A 22,338-nucleotide genomic window follows, 5' to 3' on the forward strand; every position below is an offset into this window, starting at 1 on the left:
CACAAGAGCTTGTTACGGTTCAAAACTTTATTACCTAGAACAAACTCAACATCTACACTTATTACACAAACGAAATTATGACTTTGAAGCGCTTCATGTAAACACTTAGTTGCACGACCATCGGAAAATTGCTATAAAAGTTTTAGTTAGTCTTTCGTTCATAAATTAAAAACTCTACCACTATAACAATAACATGGCCTTACTGACTAAATAGTATCACATTTTGTACATGTACATACTAAAAGTATCAGATTTACTCGTATGTATACAGAATATATTACAGTTCTATTCCTCCGTCATTTTATTGCCATCATGGGTATAAAACAACAATCATAAAAGGAACCACAATAATTTAATAATCAACGAGTCACAAATTTCCAATCTAACCCCAGCTCAGACTGAAAATTTGTATAAAATCGTAAAAGAATAAACAAAATTTAGGCACGCTTCACTTTTTACCAATCAAGATTTCATTATCTTAACACTACCATTACTAAAAGAAAGTTTACCACACACAGAGCACTGAAACCCAGATGTCCACTTCCATTCCCATCTGCAAAAAATAACAAATCACTCACTTTCAAGTCTTAATACAAAATGTATAACAAAAAGTAAAATATTTACGCGATTTTTGCATTATGTAAGCCTTTGAATATTAAAAGACTTCAGCCCTAAATAGACACTTTGTATTTCCCCGCTGAAAGCGATTTAAATCTGAAATACCCCCTAAACGCATTAGAATTCAAGAATTACCTATTATCTCGTCAACTTGACTCTGCGACGACGTCGATCCCAAAACCGGTGCTAATTGGGGCGTATCGTCTCTGACATGATCTTCAACAACCCTATGCCAGAGTGAATAAATTCGCGCGTCGCATTTTACAACCATAAACCCCAAAATAAAATGTGCCCTATTTGTCGTTATCTCGATTCGAGATTTGGCTGAATGCAGACCTAGAGCATTGTCAGTTTCGATTTCGATGGGGTGGAGTTTCACACTGTCGGTTTCTTCACTAACCTGAAATTGTTAATTTGTAAAGCAGCGATATTGGGATGCTTGAGGTGCACTCAAACGTCTCACATGTCGCCGTAAATCGATTATGGTACATGACTGAACAATTGTAAATGTCAGAGAAAAACAGCAATAGCGCAAGAATTATTGTGATAGTTCAACATCCATGATTTACTACCCCACAAGTCACAAATTACGGAAAGTGTCAAGCTCTAAACGAAACAGTGAGGCGAAATATTGCAGCATTATTATTATCTAAAGAGAATGGTCTATTTAATATTTCAGTTTTAAAATATAAAGATTGTGCAGTTACTGAGAAACTTACATCAATATTGTTTATTAAATACAGGCTAAAAAACTGGGTAAAAATAATGTATATTGATTTAAATAAATTAACAATGCATTTTTTTGTTTAAAAAAATTAAATGATTTCTTCTCAGAGCGATTCCTCAACAAAGTTATGTGGATCAAACGATATAAAATATTTTAATATAAAGCTTGTTAATATAATAAGATTAATAAGGTATTGGATGTTGTCATGGCAGGCATTTTTTTTGCTCATAATAGTGCCACAATAAATAGCATAAACATAAAAATAATACAACTCAAAAACGAGCTAAACAGACGAAATAACATGAATTCATATATTTTACAAAATAAATAAAGAAAATGCTGCGCTCCGCCACTAGACAATCCTTCAAGTCTAAACATCTCGGATCATCGGCAGATTCGCTCTCCGACTTGCACACAATGGAAGCAAATCGAGTCGATTTAATCAAAGAGCCGTTAATGAATAAAACACTTGTAACTCTCCCCTCTGCTTGAATAAATACAAAGTTCATCAAGCATCTTTGGAAATCTTGATAAATCGCTGTTTAAACCAGCCGAGCGTTGGATTTATCGCAAGTTTTTATACCTGTTCGTCGTTGATAAACCAGGTGAGATTGGCGGCCGGATCGGACCCAGGCGAGTAGCAATCTGCCTTTATCTTCTTGCCAATCTCCACCTTGGTCTGTTCGATATTCATCATGGGATTACCGTTGGGCAGCTCTGGAAGATGACTCGTTTATTAGAATGATCTCGCACGGATAGCCTGGAAATAAAACATCTAACCTGCGACTATCATGTGTGCCACTTTGATATCGGTGTGAAATAGGGGCCCATCGGCTGAGACTTCGCACTTGTAGTCGCCGGTTAGCTCCCGACGAACCCCACGGAGGGTTACCTGTGTCGGGCCGGAGCGGGATATCTGCAAAAGATACCGCCTTATTTATGAGTAAGGGGAGAAGCGATTTATTGTGGAATTTTAGTGATTTGTGCGGCTTGTCTGTCAAATTTCGAAGAGCAATATCTTTGGGATAACACAACTTTAGCCGAATGGATGTGTGCAAGCACTCGAAATTATTTAAATATTTTTTTAACAATCTAACGGCATCTGAAAATCCTTTGTCTGAAGAAAACCATCTATAAAAAATCATTTAACTTTTAGCGGTTCGGTTTACACTTCATTAAATACGGGGCGTCATTATAATAAGAATCTTACATACATGTCGTTCACGAAGAAGTTTAAATGGAGTGTAAAGAGACTGTAGTTTAATTTAATTCTTTGTTGACTTTGCTTCCTGAAAGAAAGATTATTTTCTGTTTTCATGACTTGAAAGATACAACGTTTGATATCACAACTGTTAAATAAAAATGTTCAACAATGGTACAATTAAAAAGCTGATTTCAAAAGTGCTAACTAATCGTTAATTTATTGCATTTCATTATAAAAATTCGCAGTGAGAATAAAAAAACGGACTGATATAAATTATGTTCATAAGTTTGTCCAAGATGAGTGTATGAAACTGTATTAAAAAAAAAATAGTTCAATACAGGACAACTGTAACAAACGTAACTTTTTCTTGCTAAAGCAAATAGCGTTTGATGCCGTCCTTGTGCTTTGTTGAGGTTATCCCAGCACAAATATATATTACATAAAATGTCATTGTCTTAATTTTGAGCGTCGGGGCATCATTTCGCCTCGAACAACACACAAATAAAACAAAACTTCTTTTGGTTCAAGTCACGTTTAAGTACGTGTTTCGCTCCGATGGGTGCAGCAGGTGTCTCAGCTGTCGTATTACTATCATATTAGTGAACTACATCTCAAGAAACTAGCGCTAGATTTGCTCTAAACCAACAATAATCACATTTAAAGCAGACGCTGTTGTGTGCAATATTTAGACAAAATTTGACTTTTATTTCGAAGGGGAAAATGAGCTGAATTTCCGGACGTGGCCCTAAAACAGTATTTCTTTTTATCATTGTTTCTCATTTGGCACAATTGTGCCTCTCTTAGGGATTTCCAGCACACACGGGACGCGCACAAAAGGTCTTCTGTATATTTATGACTTTATAAATTTCACCACACACTTATTTACGTTGAGCGTAAATTCTCTAATATAATTGCGGGTCTTTTCAACATACTCTGAGCAAAAATAATTTGTAAAATGAAGGTTTGGATTGGTTTCCCCCTTATTGCGAGGTCTAAAATTGGCTGCAAGAATATTACCTGTCGCAAGCTCGTGTGTGTACAGAGGCACTTATTACAATCCCTAAATCTACGCTACTTAACTTTTATTGCCGGCAAGATCATCTTCGAGCGGATTCCGCCATACTGTAACTATGGCAATTCCAATTTGAACATTTCCCCCGCAATACTCAAGCCAAACAAAACAAACATAAAACGTCCACATCCAGCAGCGTTTTTGTTTTGATAATTGGTGATAATTCATAAATTCGACTCACATCGACGTTAATGTATTTCATTGTGAACGCTCGAAACGGTGGAGACTCTTTAGGGACGAAGCGGTAGAACTCCACATCTTTCCAATACCATTTGATTGTGTACAGAGCTACCTCTTCGAGATCGTATTCGCACGATAACGTCACCGTTTCACCAGATTTGACTACTTCCGGCACTCGGATCCTCACCGATTTCAACGACCAGGATCCTGGAACAAAACAAACCTCCTGCACTCGAAAGGACACAATATGACACTTAATTGCACCAATATTGTGTGGTGGTGATTTTTCGGGCGATTTAATGAAAAAAGTTTGCCACGAAATTTTTTCACTAAAAGGTCCGAGAGGAATAATCCAAGCTACTATTACTAACCACGGAGCTTTTTCACTTGCCGACTACACCACAAACAGCTGACCTAAAATTAATCGATTTTTTGAATTGTTACTTTTGGTGGAGGCGCCGGTCCAGAAACTGTCAACTCAAGCTTCGCCCCCCCAAACTTTTATTTATTGCTATTTTCAGTGAGATTAAAATTTACCGACATCCAATAGACACAATAAATAATCTTCAAAGGAACTAAGTTTAAGTGGGCACTTTCTCATTTTTTGTCACGTCACACGTCCCACACTCATTGTGTTTGAATCCTTCCACCAAATCCATTACGAACAAAATGTTTTTTAACATTTCTAGCGCCGACAATAATTGATGTTGACAAAATGCGGAGCCATAACAAAGTTATCATTTTTAAACTACCTAAGAATGTTCGTAAATTCTACAAATTTCAGTTGTTCTTTCTGAATTATTCAGCAAACGGGAAGTTTTGTTTGTGTGGAACTATCTGATTTTACTAACTGCAAATGGTTCTTTTGCAACACTGTTGCAGATAAACGCGCTGTTTTTCGCACATGTATCGCGTTTTGACATTGAATGGAGAGTATAACTTATAAAAAAGTCTCGGAAGATTAAACGAAATCGATGCCAGGCAGTGAAGTGCAGTCGTGAAGGTCTTTTATTTCGGTGCCGGACTCTAGACGCACATAAACAGGTCTGATTTGATTGGATTGCCATCAAGAGTTATAACTATGTTCTTAACGAGAGGAAATGACCGCCAGAGACGCATAAACATAATCATTAACCCCAGAATTCAGAAAATTCGGCGATTCAATCCTGGCGTTTAAGAGCCATAATTTAAAACACAACACTAGCTTATAAAGCACTCAGGACACTCTGGTTATTCAATCAACTCGTACTTATTTAAAGCTATTAGTTCGTATTTTAATGACGAAAATTATTTGATCACGGTATCGTTTATAATAGTCGCCTATTTTAACAAAAATTCGTTTATTAAAAAACGTGCTACTTTACAAATTATTCTTTCACTAGTCTTGTTTTGTGTCTAGCTTTTGCGTTTTTTATGCCAGACCGAAATGAGCGAGAGCTATTTGATTGGATTGCCATCAAGAGTAATAACTATGATCATAACGAAAGAAATAAACATAATCATTAGCCGCAGAAATGGTGCGTATCGTTTCGGTGTCGTTTTTTATATTTAATTGAGTGTGTGCCAGGCGTTGGAATCAGGTGGCGAAAACAAAGCGTCCCGAAATTAATAATGTATTATTTGGCTTGGCAGAAGAGGCGAAAGGGTCCCATAAAAGTGCAATATTTTGCAATATATCTCTGAAGAGGCCGAAGTAAGTAAGCCATTTCTAAGCGCATAACACATACAGCAGACTTATTAGAGTCGGACTTCAATATAGCAGTTTTGTCGGAGACTATAAAATATCTTTTATTCAAGAGGCTGCCGCTCATATTACATGATTAGTTTTTGTGCATTCTGAAGTTATACATAAGAACGGAGAGTTCCTTCTCTCCACTACTTTGCTCTCACCCATAATTCATTTGCCAACTTCACTGCGTATATTTTATGAAGTCGTCGGCGTCGATAGCTCACGTCCTTTTCAGATTGTGGCTTTGTTTTGTTCGTCTCAATACATATTTATGATTTACGGCACGTACGTCAGGTGGAATCAGCTTTTTACCTCTTCATCAATTCCAACGGTAATTAATTCGACAATGACAAGCTCGAAACTTTGACAAAGATGACCACTCATCTTATCCCAAGCGATTCGAGGTCTTGTTTATGTGTTTTCACGGATGATTTGCTGCTCGAAACAGGTAAATATGATAAATTGTGTATCAGAATTAATTGCATGTCATTTCCAGAGGCTTATTCAAGATGAAGACCGCTTTGCGAATGATAAATTTTCTACCATTACTGACTTATTGACAATATCGACTTTCACAAACACACGAGCGGTGACTCCCTTTTTAATCAAATCGCAACGAACTAATTTCATTAAAATTAAACCCTCAAGCACTACTAGTTTTCATCTTTGTGATCCGACGCGCCACTAATTTACTCCAAACTTTGTGCAGACTATTTTTTTTTAATTTTTTACATGGAAAAATATTTTACAACGCATTAATAATCTCAAGAATTAAGTTCCAAAACTAGTAGTAATCGAATTATTCTGTGGATGAGATTGGAAAGACAAAACTGCGAGAAAAAAGTAAATGGATGTTAATTTCTCTTAGCAAATTTAACTCAGCCGTAATTACGTACTTTTAGGCTTTGCCACCACCGGCCATTCATTAAAGTGGATTGGTTAATTGAAAGTTCTTTTGGAAAGAATGAAGCATGACAATTTATCAGCGAAAAAATCCAAAGAATTTTGCGCGCTTCGTGCAAGCACAATCAATAAGAAACGTCAAAACTGAAAAAACACACTCATAGGGGTATTAATTTTTATTGTGTTTTTGTGGCTGGTCGAGATTAAATTCTTCTATTTGATACAGTAAAAGAGTGGGTTTCAAAGGCACAAAGAACATTTATCAATTTAAAATTATTCTGTTGATAAAAAAATAACTTGGGGGAATATAAATTTAGCGTTCGCTTGTGCTTTTCGGCGACTCTGTGATGTATTAAAATTCTCTTGGGAATATAACACTTTTATAGATATTTGGAGACAATCACTTATAAAATAGTGTCTCATAAAATCGCGTTTTACACAGTGAAAAAGCCTCACTACTTTTCGCATATCTAAAATGTTTATTATCGATTGAAGAGCTGAAAACTCCTGTTTGCTGGAATATCCGCTTAGACGAGCTCGTGAAGAATCAAAGTGCTGTATTATTTCCACTGATATAATATCGCACATTTTATGAGAATTTTTCATGTGATAAAAGCTCGGCAACAGCAGCCGTTGATTTTTCAAAATTTCAGCTTTACTGTTGTCGTTTATTGATTTTAGTTAAACTTGTACGAGTGGAGTGTGAAAAACGTAAAATTTCCAGTCACGACTGCACTCTCGACTCAACTAGTCCCAAGTTTTAAATTTGAATTGGTAACAAAGCAACCTTTTGTAATGCATAACTTAAATCCACCGACGAGATGTTAAAACCTAATCTTGGGCCATTACAATTTTTAACATCAAACTTTATTATTAAAAATCTTACCGAATTTGTAAGATTTATGGCGTGTTTACATTATTAGCTCCACATTTACAGTTTTTGTAACTTGCATTTCCATTGATTTTTAGTAAGTACTAGTAATAAAGTAATCGATATTATCAACAAACACTCTAATTGTGTTATTTTAGCCTACTTGAAATTCTCTTTGTTGTTTTATTAGTTATGTATAACTTTTGCATTAGTACTACTTTAATAATTATAACGGTCACGAAATGTTAAAAAAAATTCAATCACTTGGCATGGAGTCAGGCATATTTGGGTGTGTTTGATAATTTCAGCATTCCTATGCAAAGTTTGCTCAAAGTCGCAAGATAATCACTGAAACAGCTCCAAGAAGTTGAAAATGAAACATTCGAAAATAGTAAAAGCATAAGTGCACAAACTGCTGCTAGAATTTGTTTTATCATAAAATATTAAGCTCGTGTTTGCAAGTGTAAGTGCTCGTCTTCTCGTTTCAAAACGAAATTTCTCAGCAAAAGAAGAGTACCTGGCATTACATGCTATGCATATTCATGATTCTAGTTACAACCTAGTAACCGATAATTACAGCAGCCCTCAGTCAAATGTAAATAACGCAAAATAGTGAAATATGCAAAAAAGTATTTATCGTTTTAATGAACTCTGAAACATTATGGTAACCAGGCCATGAAAATTTCAAATTTAATTAATTTTGCGCCATTTCAAAGAATTACGTAAATAGGAATGAAAACCCATCTTGGTAAAAAATGTGGGCAGGTGTGCCATTTTTCCAACGTGTCAAATCTGGAAGGCTACAGATTAAAAAAAATTAAGAGGCCATAATTCATTATAATTAAGTAATTCACAACGTCGCCATTTTTTCAAGCGCTTAAAAATTTCACTACATTTATTTTAATCTTTTGCGCGAAGCGAGCTAGTCTCAAAACAACGGACTCATTTTATTTAAACAAGCAAAATTAAATGATTTATCCCCCGGGAATCGATCCGCTAATAACGGAATAATATTTTAATAAATCGTAAACTTTCAGAAAGCTCAACTTTGTCTCGCTTTTTCATTATTCAAAGCGTGTCGGATATTGACACTCTTTTGCAGATTTTGTGCTGCGATCTCAACACACAGCAGAGTATTTCCCAAAGTTCAGGACAGGGCCGGACTGCCACTTGAAGAACGTTTAACTTCGAAATTTATTATTGAATATATTAACCACAAAAATCCAACTCCGACTTTTAAATCATAAATAATAATAATAAGCATAAATAATTATTATTTGTTGAAGATTCTATACAAATAGTTTAAAATGAGAAAGAAAAAACTTCATAATTCACTTTAGGAACTGTCAGTATTTACACTGACTAAAATAAAAAAATGAGTAAAATATGCTGGTCTTTAAACAAATAAATCATTTCTCTAATTGATTTAAAATTATGGTTTACGTAATGCTAATCGATACGTAGGTGGAAATAATAACAAATAGTTTTCTCTAATACGTATTTTATCAAATTCGTAATTAATTTAACACCTATTTTTAAAAAATTTAAAAATGAATACTAAACATGAAAAATGTATTTACCAGAATTTTCAAAACATTAAGATAACACAAAGACTGCGTTTAACAAATGATAAATGTTGATAAAAAATATTGCAAAAATATAGGTACACGACGTAGTCCCTTGCCTGTTTAAAGAAAAGCCATATTTTTTCACAAAAAAACTCAATTCGTTTTTTCCGAACACCCCTTGATTATAATAATCTAACAATTTTCAGTTTCTACTTTATTAATAATAATGTAGACAGTTGATAAACATCTTCACTTTGAAAGCTGTGTCGATAAAATGAAGGAAAAAAGCAGTTAGTTGGTGGTTAAAGAAATTTCCGCGTTGAAGTTAATTCGTCGTCGTTGTAGCGCACTAAACCCATTAGGTCAGCAATTGCCATGTAATTCAATAAATATTGTGTGGCATTTAGTCCTGCAAGTATCTAATTATTTCTGTTTGTGTTAGTTGGCTAAAGAGCTTGCCCAGTTCCTCTTAAAATGGTTTCTAACCACTCGAGTTTTGCTAATTTGATTTTATGCTACATATTTAATTTTGCACTTAATCCAATCGTAAATAAACTGGGCGTCATATTTTAAAGCGGGAGTGGTCTTTTATTACGAAATTTAAATGAAGATTTGTTTTTAAGTGGAGTATAAATTGGAACGCGACCCAACTAATTATAAAGTATGGTTGTATATTTAATTTTGTACGATGCATCCAATTAAAACGTAATCTTGCTTGGTATGAGCTTGGAGAATGTAAGACTCAGTCTTGACGTTACACACACCTAATCCTTTAACCATTTTCGAGGACAAAATTAATTTTTAATTGAATTATATATTTTTTTCGTTGTACTTTAATTAAAAAATAATACTTTGCGCAACGCCCTCCGGTGCACCAATTTAATTACACTCGAAGGAATCGGAAAATAATGGGGAATTCACGAATTTATTTAGCAAAAAGTGTGATGTAGGCTTTCACGGTTGTTGTCCTTTGAAGTGGTTCTTCCGGCAATAAAATAAGATTTGTTGAAGTTGCTTCAACGTCACTTTGTGAAGATTTAATTCGTTGCAAGAGCTTAATAGATTCGACTCCTGGAAGTCTGTCGTGTGGATTTTTATTTCTCATAAAAATTCCGAATGAAAATTTAGCCGTGTTCATGTGGCGTGTGGGCAAATTGCAAATAAAAGGAAGCAATTCGAGAACTTAATTGCTCCACTATTGCTATTTATTGGTGTTGTTCCATTCTTTGATCGTATCTAATCTTGTGAGACAATTAAGGAGATAATTTACAAGAACCGGAAACAAAACTAGGGATATTCCCCCCTTAACTCGTTTATACTTCTGCGATCGTTTTTCGAAAGCAAACTTTTAATCAAGTTATAAGAGTTTAATAGTGTCAACTTTTGCGATAATGCTTTCACACTTAATTAATTGGTTAATTAATTAAATTCGGGACAAATTCGCTCGAAAGTTTTAATCGTATCATTTTTAAAGTTTCGCGTTTATGCAAATGGGGCCTAATATTGATTTGTCAAGCGCGACCTCCGACTGCTCAGAATCACATCATCTAAGTATTATTATGGTAATTTCGAATAAGCAATCGCGGCTCTCCACCAAAGAAATATAATTGTGTAATAATACTAAAATGTCAGAAGCACTAAACATGTAAATCACACTATGTAAATCTGGGTCTTTATAGCCCGGGGCTCCCCTGAAATATCCAGCCTTTCCACACCCCCAACTATCAATACAGACTGAGGCATTTACATTCCAAATGATGTGCATTGCTAAATCCTTGTCTCTAACTTATAATACAGCCGGATTTTCCCGATGGACACCTGCGATGTGCCCCAAACTCCTTAAAAGTTACGTCTTCACGCAATATTTTCCACCAAACTTTCGACGAGCTTTTTTAATGTAAAAATGCGCAACTTTTTGTATACCGCCCTAAATGAGTTTATCGCCAAGCACAGACAGAGCCGCACTGGCGCAACTTGCCCAGGGCCATTGACAACACCTTCCAGGGCCGTCCTAAAGCACTGCATTATTTTCTTACCAGAATTACAGAAAACTGGTAACTTTAAAAAAAAAAGTGTTGGCAGTATATAACTTTTTTCAAAAAAATAACAAAAGCTGAAACAGCAGCATGCTCTCTCAACATTTTGAACCTGTTAAAAAATAGCTGAAGTAATGTGTCAAGTATAAAATTATTATAAAAAACACAGCTTTGAAAAACAACCACACAAAAATCGAAAATTTTAAATAAAAAATGGGTTTATTTAATTTTTATTTTGAAAAGATTTTTAGTGTAATATTACCTAAAAATAAAAGCCTGACAACAAAATTCTGCGTACGAGTCCGTTGTTTTACTGTAATATAAAAAATCTGGTAACAATTCCCTCTCTTCGTTTGCTCTTGAATTAGCTTTTTGTGTAACAAAATTATTGCACCAATGAGTAATAGTTTCCAGTGTAATAAATCCCGGTTAAAACTTAACTAAACAAACAACTCGTATTCCCCTGACCTACAGCCTTTGATTACCTGTGGGATTTGAATAAGCAATCAAATCCTCGGTGTTTTGAAGCTGATTTAGCTTAAATTTCACACAAAATGTTTGCAAAAAAAATGACGAGTTTTCATTTGGTGAAGTGGTGTTTTTATCAAAAATTTATCGCAAGTAATTTATTTATGTTCCAATCCCTCTCTATACGCCTAGAACCCGAAACAAAAATAAAACTCTAAAGGCGTCCATCGGGAAATGAGCGGCAAAACGACACGAATTTATCTTTCAAACGCCTCACTTACCTTCAGCTAAGAAGAACAAGACCGAACAAACCAATCGCAGCCAGAACATCGTCGAGCACAATAAAAATACACACAGCTAAGTTTTAAGTTTCGTACGTTAAATGTGCTGTAGCACTTAATGTGGCATTAGTTGAATTGTAAACACTTTTAACGATGCCTAAATGGCTTAATAAACTTTTATTTCTTATTGCCAGGCAATTTGCAGAGCTTTTAGATTTGCTTTATAGCCGGTCTGTCCGATTTTATTTATTTTTCCTCTACAATAGAAGGACGCCACCATAAAAACTTTAAATTAATCCAGGATTGATTTTCCTACAAAATAACAACATTGTAAGTGGAAGGTGTTGTTAAACACACATGTTATTACTCAAATGAGTAATTTTTCAACAAGTCAGCTGAACACGTGGACTAGCGTCGCGACGTCGTTGAGCTTTGCAAGCGTCGTCGTCTGTTCGACTCGGAAAACGGCGCATCACTAAAGGAAAATATCAGTGAAGGCGAAACACCAGTCGAATCGCATGCTCCCTCCTATAGTGTGGCCAACTCCCATTTGCCTCCAACTCAAAGTGTACCAAGTTTAATGAATCATTAATTTAAATTAACTATAAATTTTTAAGTTTCTCGCACCAAACTTGCAAAAAACCTTTCTTTCCGACCACAAATCGTTTTATTAAGCCCCATTTAAAATCCCCTTAGCAAAAAAATTGTATGTCTGTATTCTAATTCTTTATTTTTATGATTGTTTAAATCATTAAACTGTATCTGACAAGTAATGCTGTTTGAAATCATTTGGTTTAAAAATAATACTAATTTTTTATGTCAAAGGTTATAAAAACTTAAAACTTGCATCATATTTGTTTTCAAGCTATGATGGACTCATCTCGTTTACTTGATATCATGTCTAAAGTCACTTTCATAGTATTGGGACATTAGAGATTATTTATTTTATTTGTGAATTTGCGTCAAAACAACCTAAATCAAGTGTTTATGTAGCAGAGGTTTAAAAATTGTAATACACAAACAAATTGAAATTTTAAACAGTTGTTTAAGACCAAGTTTTTGGTTACATATTTACTAGGGAAACCTATCAAGTTCGTGTCGAAAGATATACTGCTGATTGCATTCTAGAAACATCCTGTATAATAAAAATGTTTTTCAAACACAAATTGAATTTGGAAAATAGCGAAAAATCTACTGTGTTGGCTATTTGCAAATTTTATTTAATAAAGAGAAAGCAAACTCGACAACGTTATATTGAAACAAATTAAACATTCTGAAATAATTTTTCAGCTGAAACAGTGTACATATAATTTTATAACACGGTTGAATGGCTTTTGTTCCCAAATGGAATTTAAACAAATAGGTTTTTTGTTTAAGAAATTCAAAAATTTGTTTTTAATTTCTGATTATAGCTACAGTATGATGCTTAAATGATATGTATTCACTTTAATTGAAGACAATTATTCCTTAATGAGATCCAAATATTATTATGGAAATTAGTGAAATTTTGATCATAATTAAGCATATAATGTCAATAAAACGTCACCATTTTACTTTTACGTCAATTCTAATAATTTTCCGAAAAATGCAATTCAAAGAAATGACAGAGAACCTACAACAGTTCATTTGGACGAATAGTCAACTTGATAAACAACCATTTTTGAACACACTGTATGTAGTATTTTTAATTGAAATAATTTATGAGGAATGTGTTATTCTTTGGAAAAGACCAACGGTAAAATAATTACTTTTGGGTTTCATTACACCGGACATTGACGATAGTGATACCGGATGTGTTTGCAGTGGCCTTCTGGATGAGCGGTTTAAATCCTTAGGGACGAGATAAATCTAGACGGCTGTCCACTTTCACGCTTCTGATTTTCTCACGACCTACCTTGACGTCTTATTGCTATTTGTCTTTGACGTCGCATTGGCTTCTTGCGATAAATTAGTTGCGCCTTGAAGTGGTTTGGCCACAAAAGATCGAATTAAAGCGAGACGAGAGAAAAACTGCAACTAATTTCATTGTCTCTCGAATTTTCATCAAGATATTCCACTATGTAATAGTCTGTTATTATTTTCCAGCAACGAAACTGTAATAAATTTTTAATTACGGCACAGCGATAGAATGACATTTTTTGTTTGAAGCGGAATTGCATTTTTTACTTGGTTGAAATCTTCATTTCGGCTTCAGATTTCATAAACTTGACTATCGTTGTAGCACGAACTGCAAATACCAATTTAATTTCTAGATAAAAGGTTTCGCGAAATCATTTGTCGCCGTGTTGTTTAGTCTTGAGAAAAATTGTCAATTTCCCGGAAACATGCTCTTATAAATCAAAGTTTCTTTATTTTGTTTTTGATTGATGGGTTCAGCAATGGTCAAGAGCTAATTCAACTTTTGAAATATTACCAACTTTCAACTCCTGCGAACTTGCAACTTTCCACTGTGATTAGATACCTTCAGTAACTTTTGCGGAAAACTAATCCCCAAAAAGGGTTCGCAAAGTCGGGAAAATCGCTTTAATTATTACTGAAACCGAATTATTACAATAATTGTTTACCCAATTCGGTGCAAGCCGAGGGCGGAACAACAATCAGTGAAATAATGACTAGCCTGTTCTTTGCGACCTATAAAATTTCCAAACACAAAAACCTGCAGGCAAGATGTTGGCTTTGTTTTCGGGGAAAAGAATGGAATAATTATGTAGGGGATTACAGAGAATATGGAAAATCAATAAGTGAATGCTCTAAAATTTGGAGCCGAATTAGCCAAAGGTTGTTGTGCAAACGAATCATCTTGTAAACAAAGGCACTGCACTGAATTAAACGAACTGGATATTCATTTATAAAATTATATCAACAATCGGCTTTATGTTGGTCCAATGCTAACACAAATCGTGTATAATTTTTTGCTACCGTTTGGAAAACTAAAATTGAATACATATACTCCTCTTATTAAGGTAAATAAAATGTTTGAATTGAATGAAAAATGATGCAAATAGCGAAAATGGTAAATCAAATTTTGACGCACCAGATTTTTTCAATACAATTTGCTTCCTATGCGAACTATTCAATTTTATTAAATAAATCAACCCAACAAACGCTCATAATCAAACTTAATAAAAATAAAAAATTAATATGATTCTAAGTAGTTTAATAATAAAAAATATTTAAAAAAAGTATTTGAAAAAAAATGTTTACTAAATAACAAGTTAATGAGATACATAATTTTTGTTATTCTATTTCGATTCAAAAGCATTAAATTTATAATAATAAAGCATAACAAAGATAAAAAATAAGTTATTTTTTGCAGACCAGAGTTCTTTACTATCAACAAAAAAATTTCTAGCATAATTTAAGACACTCAAGAAAAATTAAACTGTTACCAATTCAAAACTTAGTGTTCGAGCATTTTGTGTAATTATTTCGTGTCAATTATTCAAGATATTTATGCAAACATGTAATAAAATAAGTAGTGATAATGCGCAATATTTCAGACACACCCTCGCCTAATCTTTTCAAAGTTGATATAAATTCACCTAAGTCACGAATGTGTACATATTAAAACTAAACTAAATTAAACTATCGATGCAGATTTGCACACGTTAGAACAACATTACGAACAATCAGATTGTAATTTTGTGATTACTGAAATTGATGGAAGATTATTACGTTGGATCGATAATTTATTATTGTTCCAATGCAAAATTTTTATGGGACTAACGAGTAGAATTGTTCGCGTGTAATCTTTATTAGTTTGTTAAAGAATTATGCCCAATCAAGTTAGGAAGTCACGCAAAAAGTTGGCTTTTTTTTCGGGTGAATCAAGAGAGTGGTAAATTCGCTGTGAATTAGTTGGTAAATGAAATAGGAAGTTGAGTTCTCAGCGAATTTTATTTAGATATGCACGCCTTGTTAAATTATTCCGATGTATTGAATTGTAGTGGAGAAAATTTCCGGATGGATTCTTCGATCACAAAGGACCGTTTCAAGGCGGCATTGATCTCGCGTGCGGCAGCAATCACGACCCGCTTTTGAAGAAATATAGACAAGGAATCGACCGACATCTGTATGTATTAATTTGATAAATCGTGTTGTAATGATGCGTAAGATCTAGCGAACGAAGCAATAATATTCCCCCTGGCAATTAGAAAACCAAATTGAGAAGTGGGTAACCTCAGCTGGCGAGAATCCTGCTACAGCGTATGTGGGAAATATACATTAATTACCATAACAAACCGGGATAACAAGGACGAGGATTGCAGTGTAGTGGGCAACTCTCCCGAGAGCTGGAGTCCTTCAAGTCCACTCGGGGATCGAGGCCTCGGACCATCTCAAGAGACGAACTATTTTCGCCTCTATAGAAATTCCAGATTACCTTCGACAAGACTCGACTGCGAAACTTTTCCGATCTCCTCATTTAAATCCGAACGAAACGCCAAAGATAATATAACTTATTGTTAACAACTAGACGTATTAAAAGTTTCGCCGGTAATATCCAAATAACGAAACATGGGCCTTTTTGCATTTTAGCAAATTACTCGCTTCTTTATTTTATTAGCTGGAGGCAAGTAAGGGACTGTCACGTATAAATGTAAATGTGATTGTTCAATTATTAAAGGAGACAAACCTCCCTAAGCATTTTAGCTGCCATGTTCTGTTGATTCAAAATTCATTAATTAAGCATTGTTTCGTGTTTTGCAACCACACCGCAAACACTTTGGTGGCTAACTATAAGCGCCTTACGTTACATACAACATTTAGACACTTGGTAAATACACGACGACTCATAAAATTACAATGGAATTTCATTTTACTTTGACGTGTACCTTGCCATAAATGCTAGAGCAAGCAATCTGGCTGAAACTAACCACAACTATAACACAATTCGAGAAAAACATTATTGTATAAAGAGAAGAAATGTGGACGGTTCCGTCCCCCAGCGCACCACAACGGTGCAGTTACAAGAGAAAGACCAATAAATTGCATCTTGGTTTAAAAATTCATTTTTATACTCAAGAAAACAACTGGCTTGCATTTTACCCGGCGCATCCACCATTTTTAACAGTGGAGCCCGGTTATAACGAACGTAAATGCATCAAAATCGGTTTGTTATACCCAAAGTTCATTATAAGCGCCAATTTAAAATGTTTTTTTAGCAATTATTTTTACTTTAATTAAATATCTATTTATTTAATAAACCAGCAAAAAACAAAAAATATTGAAGTTTGACAATTGTTTCGCTATTGTTTCAATTAAATGCGCAACAGTGAATTAATTCCGTCGTTGATAACCCGAATAATGATGTGATCCACACAGGTCGCATATGCATTACACGTACGCTGATGCCTTGAACAGGAATGTAGTAAACAGGTGTAAAGTTGTAATAGTTGCAGCCGTGTCAGGTATAAACTTGTAGTCGAAAAGTGTCGTCGTGATATGTGCTCGCTTGCAGTTTCCAATTATCCAGGTTGGAAAGTCGAGCTATAAATATCTAGAGCAATAAAATAAATTCGCGAAACAAACCTCTTTGAAAAATATCAATTTGCACATATAACAATAAATCGGAAACAATTCAATTTGCATGCCGGCTATATATTTCCGTTTCCCCAGTTTAAGATCGAATCTGTGGCCAAATAATAAAATATTGCTCTTAGGCGCTATTCGTCTTCCAAATTTATCTTGTATATTGGTTTACAATACTGCGCCCACTCCACATAATTCAATTCAAGGGGAAAACTAAGTCATTCAACCTGATGTAATACATAAAAAACTAGCCATTGGAGTGTTTGAGTCTTCATTATCAATTCAGCACGGTGCTTCTGTACATATTTTTCGCATTCGGACAATTGAAATGACCTTTTAAGTCGTATTTTATGGCTAAGCTTGCTTTTAAAGTGAGCTCTTCTCTCGAATGCATTTCGGTTAGTGCTTCTCGAAGTTCATTTTGCCGCTGAGAAGAATTAAAATATTTTTACTGCGTCGGCGACCATTACCTCCCAACGCTAATTAAGTAAATTTCATTCAGGAATTCTCAAATCTGAGATAAAGAGATTTTATTAACGCTCCGTATTTTTTATTTCGCGTTGCGAGCTCTCTCCGTAATTAAAAATTAATACACTTCTAAGCGCCCGCTTTAAAATAATGATCAGCCAAACCGTTAACATCAAATGCTGCCTATTTATTTCATTATCTCGTAAACGGCTGTTATCGTTTCATTAAATTTTTGGTTGAGCTGCCAGTATTTCAAAATTCCTTCCTCCAACTAATATCAAGGCAAATTAAATTCCGATTTATTGGTAAAAGTAACCAGACTAATAAAAAGAAGAAAACTTGCCAGACATGATTTCATGTTACAGATTAATTACATGGACAAAAAACACTACAAAAAGTTCGGTCCATGAAGTTGACTTCTCAACCTTATTAACTAATTTAATTAATTAGTGTTTATGATTTTTTTATTTTCCCAATTACGACAAAACCCTTCAAAAATAATCCACGAAATCGATTGGCAAATCCAACAAGTTTTTAGTTATAATTTTTCTTTAATCTGACCTATTTTTGCTTTTATGAGCAATGTGCGGACAACTATTAGTTTGAGAACAATTATCATTTTTGAAAAAGATAGATAATCAAAAAAGATTTTCAACACTGATAGACATTATAGGGTTAACTCTAATTGTTCCGAAGTTATTGTTGATAAAAATTCCGGGTACCGAAAACTGATAAAGATCTAACTAAAATTGAAAAAATCAAGCATTAAAAAATCGAGCCTATTGCCTTTTTGTACTTAGAAGAGTTGTAAAGGCATAGAAAAGTCCATAAAACTTTACTAGAACGAATTAATTTTTTTTTATATGTCTGAAGGAAAATGACTAATTTGTAGACCAAAAAATTAAAAATTTTAAGCTAGTATAACACGTAATATGAGTCACAGAATTCATTGAAACAAACCGTTTTGCTTCACGTTTATTTTTTACGTTATAGTTGTTTAATAATTAACCCGGCGCATCCACCATTTTTTAAGTTGGTATATATATTTTTAAGCGCTAAAGTAAACTAATGTTGTTAAAAAAGATAAGAGATTACGTAAAATGAGTCGCATAATTCACTGAATCAAACCGTTGGGCTCTAAGGCTTTTAGTTTTCGAGTTATAATTTTTTTTATTAAAGAATTAAGTAAATGAACAGATATTTTCTCAACCTAGACAACAAATAAACGTTGTAATACTACCTGTAGCAAAATATTAAATTATAGAAAAAATCGTTGATCCAGAAAAGCCATTTGGTGACAAATTAGGGTTGCAAGCCCATAACTTATCATGTTCCTGAAAGATGACTTGAGACAGGACCACAAAGCGTAATAAATTAATAAAAAAAACGCATTTATTGATGATACCTCAGCTGTGTCCGTGTCACATTTAATGTTCCCGAAAAATGAATAATTTATCCACACCTCCGGAGGTGTCACGAGGCAAAGTCTGGCATTACAACGATTTTATATGTCGTTGATTTCTTCCTGTATCGTATTATTGACGCTTTGTGGCCGACAAACAAGTCTCCAATCATTTAAGCGAAGGATCGAAAACAGGAAACAATCTCTCAACCATTTTCCGCGGATTTAACCCATGGCTGATTAAATTCGTGGTCGTTGAGACGGTCGCCGTCAGAGGACTCTCAGCCCAGACAATATCGCATCGTGTGTTGTGTTTTTCCCCCGCCGCAAACTGTGATACATGCCGTGGCATACACTCCGAATCTGATGTCATAAATATCCGCTTGAAAAAACTCGCTGTCAACACAGGGCCGTACTTTGGTGCTTCTTTATCGCTATCACCTCATGAAAAATTTATAACCGCAAGTTTTTCGCGGTCGCCACGAGGACCATATGGAAATTGGGTTTGGGTAACCGGTAAATGTTTGCACTGCTAATAAAATCACAGTTATGAAAAGTATATTGGGGACCTGTGCAAACAATCACAAACATTGACAACTACATAAACCATAATACAATTTTCCTAACCAATAATTTACAACCGGATTTATCATTGTTTCTAACTACGTTAATCATAAAAGTGCAACTTTAACATCAATTTCGGGAAAAATGGAGACGAGATATCGGGCGATTCGGGTCGCATAAATCTGAATTTATGGATTTCTGAAACAGACAACTTTTCCGTTTTTTTTATTTTTTAACAATTTATTACTAAATCAAACGAAATAAATGCTGGCGAAGTATACTGCATTATTTTTGACATTTTTTTGCAATCAATTTATCCAGTTGAAGTTACCAAAAAATGTTCTTTTTATATTACGATCAAAAATCCAAATTTGCAAAATTTTAATGACTGAAAGCAAGTGATATGCAAGTAGAACTTGGGTTTTAATTTCAAAGGCGGGTAAGAGACCTAATTTGAAGTGAACAGGCCTAGGAATTCCTACAATTTAAATTAAGTACTTCCCCCATTCAGCAGAACAATTTCCTGGTTAGACCAAACTTGATAGTCATCCTGATCCCTGATATTTAGTTTCAGGAAGGCGACTATTTCACCTGCCAAAGCCAAACATATCAAAGTAAGGAATTTAGTCAGGAGAGAAAAAAATAACGATAAGAAAACCATTCAAATTATGTTAATATACCTTCTGCAAGCAAACTTTTGTGCTTTTTTTTTCCATTCAAGTCCGTAATTAAATTATTCATGACGATTATTCATTTGCGTCGCAAAGTCTGCTCCATTTTGCATAAAATTCCCTTCTGGATATTATTTTTAAAAATTATGAGCAATGTTTCATTCCATTGGCTTGAAAAGTAGTGAAAAGCTGGATGGATCGGTCCTTTCCTCGCAAAGTATTTATCACTTTGGCAAAACAATAAAGTCCACATGGACATGAGTGAAGTTCACAGCGTGAGTCCGTGCCATAAATAAACACAGCATGAACGAACGAATGCAGATATCTTTGCGGCGCGTTTTTACGAATCAGAACTTAAATAAATCCATTATTCTTTTCCTAATCCAGTGCGCTCGCTTTATAAATCATCGCCGAATGAACAACATCCCGAAAACACATAGCCTTATTGGAATTTTAAAGTTGGACGAGAGCGATATGAATTTTCAGCAAAGAATCGGAGAAAAGAACTAATGAAAACCTGCGAGATACATAAATTCGGTCGCAACACTGAGCAATTATTGACAATACATCAAAACTCGTCTGCGAGCACTCAGATAACTCGCAATTTCTTCTTCCATCCACTTCATTATTAAATTTAAAACAAAACAAACTTCCAGGCTGGTTGGCTCGATCGAAACAAGGACAAATTGCTTCTTAAGATCTAATTAACAACATGGCATGGAGACACCCCAACCGAACATATACCTTAATCAATCCTTGGAGGATTTATAACATTAAACAGTAATTTCGTCTTTCGATTCGGAATGTTTGCCTCCTTCAAGCTGCAAGTATTTACCTACTTGTTTTCATTTTACAAATTAATGAAACAATCTCGGATGCTCGGAATTCTCGGCGTAAATTCTTATTTCTTTCAATGCAACGACAAGACGCCAGGAATTTACAAATCCCATTACAAAAATAAAAATTCAACATGCAGGCATTCCGCATTTAAGATTCAAAATCAAACAACTCCATACAGTCAATTTGATTGATTTATATTCAGCATAAAACTTCCACATTCGGATTGTTTGCACAAAATTCACGACAAACGAAGTTTTTATTTATGAATAAACAAAATTACAAAGAAGCGAACGCCTCTCTACAGAATTTTAATCATTTAAGTACGCGCACTTGTCTAATCCTCTGCATACCATTATCTTGCAATTAATTCCACATAATTCCATCAAGAGCAGTTGTTCCAATCAATGCCCCCAATTCATGTAATACGTTACGTTATTACAGTTTGGTAAAAGAATTATTAGTTCATCTTGTGAAACAATCCCGAGATAATTTATATTTCATGCACAACTACGTCACACAAGCAATGTTTGCGACATTGATTTCAATTGACAAGTTTTTCGATCGAATAATGGATTTTCAGGCACTTCTATCATCGAAGCTTAAAGATTCACACTTTATGTGCCACTTACTGGAGCTTTATAAGTAGTAAAATGTGGGAACTATAGATATTTGATAATATCTACAGACAACGGCTATAAAGGATCACTCAGTGTTTTATATTCAACAATAAAAGCAGCCGTTCAGTTCCCATAACAATTATAATCAGTTATTTGATCCCTTTGGGAGAAATAAATCAGGAAAAAGATTCACTCGTCTATAAAATGTTAAATCTTTATTTAATCTCCAATTCTCTGCAGAAATTAAATGTAAATAGCGATTTTCTGACGCGATCACGAAATAAAATATTAAATCAATGAACGAAATAAACATCTTCAAGTTGTAAAAACTAACTGGGGTTTAAGAAAACAAGACAAAAAGCTGTTCTATAAAATGAAATGTGGTTAGTGAAGCGTTCAAATACTCGTCAACGATACTTTTTATCTTCCTCATTCGCGTTCAAAACTTTAGCAGACTTCCTTTTTGATTCTTTTTTTACTTAATACGCCGTTTCCTGATCCTGTTATTTCGAAATATGTTCCAACTTCCGAAGCAAACGGTCGAGAGCCGATCTTGTATCTCAAATAACTTCCAATGTGTGTCCCTAAGC

At 34.4% G+C, this 22,338-nt stretch overlaps 1 protein-coding gene and 1 long non-coding RNA gene across 2 annotated transcripts; one reads left to right on the top strand and one right to left on the bottom strand.

The window, feature by feature from the left end:
• Positions 1-9: 9 nt before the first annotated feature.
• LOC658873 (uncharacterized) lies at positions 10-12,152 on the bottom strand. The gene is made up of 7 exons (XM_965224.5): positions 12,025-12,152; positions 11,658-11,969; positions 3,803-4,008; positions 2,126-2,261; positions 1,929-2,062; positions 754-1,018; positions 10-553 (listed from the first exon to the last, which is right to left on the bottom strand). Exons 2-7 carry the CDS (start codon positions 11,704-11,706, stop codon positions 474-476), a joined length of 870 nt encoding a protein of 289 aa, XP_970317.2. The 5' UTR covers positions 11,707-11,969; positions 12,025-12,152; the 3' UTR covers positions 10-473.
• Positions 5,372-7,661, top strand: LOC107398023 (uncharacterized). The gene is made up of 3 exons (XR_001575022.2): positions 5,372-5,494; positions 5,543-5,978; positions 6,027-7,661. It is a non-coding gene; the product is annotated as an uncharacterized LOC107398023 (long non-coding RNA).
• Positions 12,153-22,338: the final 10,186 nt, after the last annotated feature.

The sequence above is a fragment of the Tribolium castaneum genome, chromosome 5, assembly GCF_031307605.1.
Source record: "Tribolium castaneum strain GA2 chromosome 5, icTriCast1.1, whole genome shotgun sequence".
NCBI lineage: Eukaryota > Metazoa > Arthropoda > Insecta > Coleoptera > Tenebrionidae > Tribolium > Tribolium castaneum.

Bases quoted from the DNA above. Each gene is read 5' to 3' on its own strand.
- LOC658873 (XM_965224.5), bottom strand. From the start codon at position 11,706: ATGTTCTGGCTGCGATTGGTTTGTTCGGTCTTGTTCTTCTTAGCTGAA. The intron at 2,262-3,802 runs GTGAGTCGAATT...TATCTTTTGCAG, and splicing joins TGAAATACATTAACGTCGAT to ATATCCCGCTCCGGCCCGAC. The intron at 2,063-2,125 runs GTTAGATGTTTT...GTCATCTTCCAG, and splicing joins GGCACACATGATAGTCGCAG to AGCTGCCCAACGGTAATCCC.